General features: G+C 32.8%; 1 protein-coding gene across 2 annotated transcripts; it reads left to right on the forward strand.

The window, feature by feature from the left end:
- The first annotated feature begins 577 nt into the window (after positions 1-577).
- On the forward strand, positions 578-7,303 carry LOC135960539 (endoplasmic reticulum metallopeptidase 1). Of its 2 annotated transcripts, none has more exons than XM_065511847.1 (10): positions 578-803; positions 3,875-4,536; positions 4,851-5,211; positions 5,272-5,655; positions 5,725-5,905; positions 5,971-6,155; positions 6,222-6,465; positions 6,520-6,622; positions 6,681-6,963; positions 7,031-7,303. In XM_065511847.1, the coding sequence occupies exons 1-10, from the start codon at positions 708-710 to the stop codon at positions 7,196-7,198; spliced, it is 2,667 nt and encodes an 888-aa protein (XP_065367919.1). In that variant the 5' UTR covers positions 578-707; the 3' UTR covers positions 7,199-7,303. The 2 variants fall into 2 exon arrangements, with proteins under 2 accessions (XP_065367919.1, XP_065367920.1); XM_065511848.1 differs by having other exon boundaries at positions 579-803; positions 3,878-4,536.
- Positions 7,304-8,417: the final 1,114 nt, after the last annotated feature.

The following is an 8,417-nucleotide window of genomic DNA, read 5'->3' on the forward strand; positions in this document are numbered from 1 at the left end:
TGGTTATAATCATAGAGAAATACACATAGAGCGGAAACTCAAGGCATATTTTAACAGGTGGAAGCGTAATGCCAGCTGACTATTTTTTGCTCTACTCATGTTTTGCCTTGTGAAATGTCAAAAACTTGTTTATAAAAAATTTTAAATTTGTTGATATTATTTAAAAATCTGTTTTAAGTTGAATTAATTCACCACCGAATACTAAAAACATTTATTCGGCGATTCAACACTTCGGTACGCGCATGACATACACTTTTTCTACGTGAGTAATATTTGTTTGTTTCTCACATTAATTCGTTTGATTATCGGCAACAAATAGAAAAAAAACACCTTTAAACGTACATACATACATTCCTGACTGCATACACATGTTTGTATTAAAGTTTGTATATTTGTGAGATATACTGACTATAAAACAAAAAAAAATAATACAAAAAAAAAAAAAAAACAAACCGGCATCTAACAGATAAGATACGCAATTTCACTTCGTTTTGTTTATCGCTTCGATATGTTGTTTGTCTTACTAAAACAGTCCACAAAATGTTTTCTATCAACTTGGTTTGAGGAACTTTGGGAAATAATTCATAATATCAGTGGTCATTTAGTATTTGAGAGGTAGCTACCGGTATTAGACGTTAAAAATCTGAGTACTCAAAAAAGTGAAGTGAAGTCAACATAAAAGGGCGCTTAATGTATTAATAAATAAAATGGATTCAAATACAAATATAAGAAGGCGGGTTTTGCCCTCCCCCGATCCAAGAGCAGCTGATCCTCTTTTACAACGCAGCCAGTCAAGCGATGAGGTAAGCAACATTTTCAATTGAACTTTGAATGAGTGTGGTGTTGAAAATATATGAACTATAGATAATATAAATAGAATATAAATGTTAATCTAGGGAATAACTAACCAAAAATTTCTTATTGACAATTTTGAAAACATTTACTAACCTGAATTTTTGTAAATAGACACATAAGATAAGATAACAAAATTAAGATAGATTATGAAAATAGGTATTATTTATTTGGTTTGATTTGATTTATGGTGGTTTAGAGACCTGCAAGGGTTCACATGCATACATATTACCGTATTTCAATATTATATTTCAAATTCCCTAGTTATACCTTTCACCATGAGTGGTAGGTGTACAAATAAGTTTGTTATTCCGTTTGTAGTTTCTACATTTTTCATTTTCGAACCCATAAAGTATATATAATCATTATGGTTATAGATAGCGCAACTAATATAGTCATGTCCGTCTGTCTGTCTATATGTTGAAATCAAATATCGTACATACATGACTGATACATCAATATATCTGCTATAGTTCTACTTAGGTTACTATTAAAAATTCAAAAAACGGTTCACAAATGACTGATATACATATATACAAAAAAACGCCAACATTTTTTTTATAAATTTTGTTCACCAAATTTTTTTTTCTTATTTTTTTCCACCAAAAATTGTTTTTCACTAAAAATTGTTATCAATATTTATCTAAGAGTATATCTTGGTGAAGGGTATATTAGATTCGGAGAAGCCGAATACAGCACAATTACTTGTTTTTTATTATTTTAATACAGTTTAGAGATTAAAGGTTAAGATAACCAAACAAATAAACCGTTTCATTATATATTTTCATTTGTTTTAGATATTGGTTCAAAAAACTTGAGAATTGATTTAAAAAATTCCACTGAAGTTAAATATTTTAATAATATATATGCTTTCTTAAACTTAACAACTAAAAATACAACTAAGTTAAATATCACAGTTTAGCAGTTTTTTTTTGTATGGTAGGTGACTTACCCCCTTTTCCCACCCCTCCAATTTTTGGTTAAACCTATGTAATGATAAGAAATTGAATAGTGTAAAGTTTTAAGACCTTCACAACTATAATTATCCAGATATTGGAAAATAACTATTTACTTTGTATGATTTTTACCACGCCCACTAATCCAATACCGCCCATTTTCAGCCAACCTCCGTACAGTGATAAGAAATTGATTCATACAAAGTTTAGATACTTTTACGATTATAGTACTACAGATATTCGAAAATAACAATTTACTTTGTATGGGAGGTGCCACACCCTCTGTTCGGATCCGTCCCTTTTTTAGTTAAACTTCATGCACTGTTAAGAAATTGATTCGTATAAAGACTGTCATAATTATAGGTCTGCTGATATTCTATAATAACTATTTACTTTGTGTGTGAAGTGCCACGCCCACTTGAAATTTGTAAAATAAAAAGTAGCCTATTGTGCCTTCCAGATACAGTAAAAATGTCAAGAGAATCGCTCCACTGGTTTAGGCTTCTATAAGTCACAGACAAACAAACAAATAAATAAACAGACATACATACATTAATTTTTATAACTAAGTGAGAATAAACAAGTATGAAAGCTATCAATCTTATATACCCTTCAGCAGATTATACTTCAAAATAAAAATTTTAAATATTTTTAAATTAAATTTTTTTTTTTTAAAATTTTACTTTTTTTAAAATTTTTTAATTATTTTTTTTAAATTTAGCGAAAAAAAAACTTTTGTTAAAAAAAATTCGGGTTAAAAAATATTTTTTCCGATTTTGACCCTTTGTAGGTCCAACTTACTATGGCCTTATATACGTCGTTGCAAAGGTCTTTGAAATATCATATTGTCTATATTAATGACTTAGTAATCCTGATATAGGTCAAAAATCGAGGTTGTCTTGGTTTTTTCTAAGCCATTTGTGGACCGATTTTCTCAATTTTAAATAGAAACCGGAAGAATTCTGGAGATATTGATGTATGAATCGTGTATGTAAGTTATTTGGGGGCTTCGGAAAGTTGATTCCAACAGACAGACGGACATGGCTTAATCGACTCCGCTATATATAAGGATCCAGATTATATATACCTTATAGGGTCCGGAAATTATATTGTGGAAATTACAAACGGAATGACAAACATATATATACCCTTCTCACGAAGGTGAAGGGTATAATGACAGATATGTACCCTTCTAAATGGTATATAAGTTATTAAAGACAGTAACCGCGTTCAAACGATACGGCATCTATTGCAAATCCCGCATTTTAAAGTCAAACACCCAATATTTTTACATTTTTTGTATTTTTTCATATTTAAACAACTGGAAAAAAATTACAAGATCAATCACATTTCTTTATCCCGCTAAGAGTTTAAGTAGAGACACTCATTATAATTTATAGCTTTTTGCGATTCTATCTATTGTTTTATTTTTCTTTTACTCTTTCATGTAAATTTGTTTAGTTTTATCTTTCATTACACTAAATAAAGATGGTGTTGTCACATACTTATATTCTAACAAATGTCGGTGAAATGAGGATCTCTGACAGTTTGTAATTTTTCCTGCTAAATTAAAATAATTTCACACTGTTAACTTTAACTGCCTGAAATTTCTATTAAAACTTTCAATGAATTTAAAATTAAACTTAGAAAAGTATTCTTTAACCTTTAATGATTAATTAGGACTTTATGTCTTTATTATTTATTATTGCATTAATTCGCAATGCAAATTATTACCTATCATATTATTACATTTCAAAATTATTTTATACAAATTTGAATTTATATCTTCAGCCTTTAGATTTAGAAATATAATAAATTTCTTTATGTTGCTACCACTCCTAAATATCTGATCAAATTATTTCACTGATTATCACCTGTTATGACTTCAAAATTTTCCTAATCTTGACTGCAAGTGCCTTTAGCAACCACTGGTTGCACTGTAGGGTATCATAGACATGAAATGCTTAATCGCATTAACCAGATAAGATTTATTATTTAACTCTTGGACACAAAAAAAAAACATTAATTATTTTTTTTTATTTTATTTTTCTTTGCTTGACTGATAGCAGAGCAAGGGCTTTCAACGTTTCTTTGTGAGACGCAACAAACTTCATTGGTATTGGGCTCCAGTTTTCCTTTCATTTTGGGTGCTCTTGTATTATACAATTGCCATACCAGCCTTCCATCGTCTACCCAAACCCCTCAACATTAAAGATGAAGCTAAATATCCCGATTCGTTTATAGCCGAACGTGCTGAGATTAATCTACAAAAGCTGGTTGATTTGGGTCCACGTGTTGTGGGCAGCAGTGCCAATGAACAGGGTGCCATTAAATACTTTATGAGTTATGTACAAAAGCTAAAATCGGAAGCTAAAGACCTGTATGACATTGAAGCTGACGTTCAAATTGCCTCCGGCAGTTATTGCCACTGGCAAATGGTGAATATGTATCAAAGTATTCAGAACTTTTTGATAAAAATTAGTCCCAAGGGTTATAATGGCACTTCGTATTTGCTGGTAAACAGTCATTATGATACCGTGCCCTTTGGTCCCGGAGCTGGCGATGATGGTGCTATGGTGGCTATTATGTTGGAAACTATTAGGGTAGTATCACAATCGAATACACCTTTAAAGAATCCGGTGGTGTTTTTATTCAATGGTGCCGAAGAAAATCCTTTGCAGGCCTCTCATGCCTTTATAACTCAACATAAATGGGCGAAGAATTGCAAGTAAGTGGAAACATTTAGAAATAACAACCCATTTTTACTGACATTCAAGTTGAAGGCAAGTGTAATTCAAGCCTTGAATTATAGTCAAGCAATTGAATTACATTTGTATTAAACATTATATCAAAAGGAACAATAAATTCAAGCCATATGTTTGTAGTTTGAAAAATATTTAATTTCAAGTCAAATTCCAACAAAATCTTCAAGTGCTTGAACTTTTGGAGTTTTAGTGCTTATTTGGATGTTTTATGACTGTTATTTCTTCAAATAAGTTTAGATCATTCTAATTATATATTTTTGATTTCTATTTACCTTAGGGCTTTAATCAATTTGGATTCGGCTGGTAATGGTGGTCGTGAAATTTTGTTCCAGTCTGGACCTAATCATCCCTGGCTTATGAGACATTACCGACGAGCCGTGGTTCATCCCTATGCCTCTACCGTGGCCGAGGAAATGTTCCAACGTCATTTCATTCCCTCTGATACCGATTTTCGTATTTTCCGTGATCACGGCAAAGTTCCTGGCCTCGATATGGCCCATCAGTACAATGGTTATGTCTATCATACGCGTTTTGATCGTCCTGAAATTTTACCCCGGGGTACTCTACAAAATACCGGTGACAATGTTTTAGCTTTGGTGCGTGAATTGGCCAATGCACCGGAATTGGAAGATAGCCAGGTAAGTTTGTTTGGATATTGTCAATAATTATCGATATTCAATATCTTAACTTTCCCGCAGAAATACTCTGAAGGTCATACAATCTTCTTCGATGTAATGGGTTCTTTCCTGGTTTTTTATTCGGAAACTGAGGGCATTATACTCAATGTTTTTGTGTCTTTGGCTGCCTTGGCCGCTTGTGGTTATTCCTTCCAAATGATGGCCAATAATGCCGGTGTAAAATTGGTGTACGTTTTGAAACGTTCCATGTATACATTTTTGGTGCAAATTATTGCTGTTTTGGCTGCTGCTACTTTGTGTTTCTTTGTGGGCATCTTTATGGACTTGATACATTTGCCCATGTCTTGGTTTTCAAATTCCTGGTTAATTTTGGGTCTTTACTTCTGCCCCTTGTTCTTTGGCTTTGCCATAGTACCTGCTATTTATTTCCATTTTACAGAAGATGTAAGTAAACTGAAAGCAAATGAATGAATTAGAGTCATAGCTTATTAAATTTATATTTATCTGTAATAGGATCGTTTTCCAATTGGCCATCGTGTACAGCTTTTGTTGCATTGCCACTGCACGTTCTTGGCCATGTTGACTTTGGTTATGACCATCTGTAATATACGTTCGGCCTTTATGTTTATGATTACTTTATTGTTCTATACCTTGGGTTTGATTATTAATTTGGCTACAAAATTGCACAATAAGCGTAAGTTGGAATTTAGTCTCAATAATTTATAATCATTTTTAATAATAATGTTTTTTTTCTTACAGCCATCCCTTGGTTAATACCACACATGATTTGTGGCATTCCACCATTCCTGTTCTATGCCTACGTATCTCATGGTTTCTTTGTTACCTTCATACCCATGACTGGACGTTTTGGTGCTGGCGTTAATCCAGATTTGATTATTTGTGCTTTCACAGTTGGTGTGGGCATCCTAACCGGGGGTTTCATGGTAGATTGACAGTTTCATTGAAAGTTGTAAAATTTTTATAAATTTTAATTATTTTTAATAATTTAGATCCCAGCTCTTAACTTGTTCCATAGATCAAAGACCATTATCTGTTCTTTGTTGGCTGTAACCTTGGTTTGTTTGATCTTGGCTGCTACCCCCTTGGGTTTCCCCTATAGACCCGAAACTAATGTGCAAAGATTTTCGATTATACATGCTCGCCGCACTTTCCGTGATATGAACAATGATGTGCGTCGTGTGGAAACCGGCTATTTCATGTTGCCTCAGGACAGACGTATTTATTCCGTTAAAAGTAAGTAACATTAATGATATTGCAACTGTATATTATATTTCTGCATTTTTCTAGATCATGTTACCAATATGTCATTGGCTCAGTCTATTGTCGATGACTGTGATAATGAAATGTACTGTGGTTTGCCCTTGTATAATCATAGATGGGTTAAGGCTAGGTAAGTAGTTCATTTGAAATTATTTCAAATAATTCATTTTAATTTTCTTCTTTAACAGAACCTCCAGTGTCTGGATACCTGCACCCAGTCCTACATTCGATTTATTACCCTCGGTAAAAGTTGTGGCCAAGAATCAAATAAGTAAAACAAAATTACGCTATGATATGGAATTAACTGGACCAGATCATATGGGCATTTTCTTAAGACCTTTGGACGAGGGTAAAATTACAAATTGGTCCTTCCACTGGACTCCATTGCGCATGGACTGGAAGCCTCCATTCTTTATCTATTTCTCATATGGTATAAATGGTGATCCCTTAAAATTCTGGCTAGAGATTGAGGTAAGTTTTTATACAAAAATATAACTAAAATCATTTAATCATATTTTTGGATTTATTGTTTTTATAGAGAAAATCTGGAGACTGGAGCACTCCCGCATTTGAAATCGGCCTTACTGGTCATTGGAATCATGATGCAAGTAAACAAACACCAGATTTCAAAAAATTCTTGGCCAGTTTCCCCAATTATGTAGAAGCTACTGCTTGGCCATCTTCCTATGATACCTATTATTATTAGTTATATGCAATAGGCTTATACTTAATAATCCTTAAGATCTAATTGTTTTTATTTGAAAATTAAATAAATGTTTTGTATATGCACAATGTGCCTTAAATAATAGTAATACAATATATTTAAAAATTTATTTCTGTGGTTAGGTCCCTAGAAGACCTATGGGAGAAGCCGTGTCAAAAGGGGCAGCAAATTGTAGTTTAGTTTTGTTAATAATTCCCAAACAGTTTATGTGAATTTTAATATAAGACATCTAAGTAAACAGGAAGTAAATATTAATATTTTTGATCGAAATTTTACGTTTCGTCCCTATATATTTGTTCATTGAATCATTGGTTTTTAGACTGGAGACTTTTTTCGGTTTAGATAAAGGTACGCAAACACAATTGCTCACAACTTTTAAACTACGAAATAGACCACTTTAATTTAGGTTTAATTGTAAAATAAATATATTGCCCTTCAGTTGTTTTAAGGTCAATTCTTGTGGTAAATATTTCAAAGTCAAATATCTCGAAAACCGACCCTTTAAAATGCTTTAAAAATTTTCTGAGGATAATAAACACATATCTATATATGTGCAAAGTTTTCGGGTGGATAATCGTATATTAAAGAATTATTATTGAGTGTGTGACTTAAAAATGCGGAATTTTTTTATTTTGAAACATTGTTAGCCATGACCTTTGGATTCCGATCCAAAATAACTGCTCATCTTTTGAAGCCAAGAACGAATCCAGCCAATATCGAATACTCTGTTCCAAAGTGAAGCACATCCCAAAGAGAACGTTCTGCATCGATGGAAACAAATAGTAGTCGGACGGGGCACGTTCTGGACTATAAAGTGGGTGGGGCAAAACTTTCCACTCGGTACATGTTCCCTGTGATGGTCTCGTTAGATTTCTGCACCTCGTAATAGATAGGACCCTTTTGTTCCCACAAAATACAAAGAATTGCCATAATGCCATGGATATTTGCCTTTGGTGTCGATTCGGCTGGTTGGCAGGGCTACACATATGATCTCTTACTCTTGGAATTATCGTAATGAATCCATTTTCCTTGCATGTAATGATTCCGTTATTGCGTTCAGTCAGTATTGGTATGTTACCCAATTTCCCTGCTTTTGTATGAATCCTGCTGCTCGCAAATTGCTGCTTGAGTATAGCTCTCAATGATTTTTCAAGCTTTTATTGAATTTTACAACAATCTTCAGGGAGTAATGCCTCCAATT

Source organism: Calliphora vicina, chromosome 5 (assembly GCF_958450345.1).
Source record: "Calliphora vicina chromosome 5, idCalVici1.1, whole genome shotgun sequence".
Lineage (NCBI taxonomy): Eukaryota > Metazoa > Arthropoda > Insecta > Diptera > Calliphoridae > Calliphora > Calliphora vicina.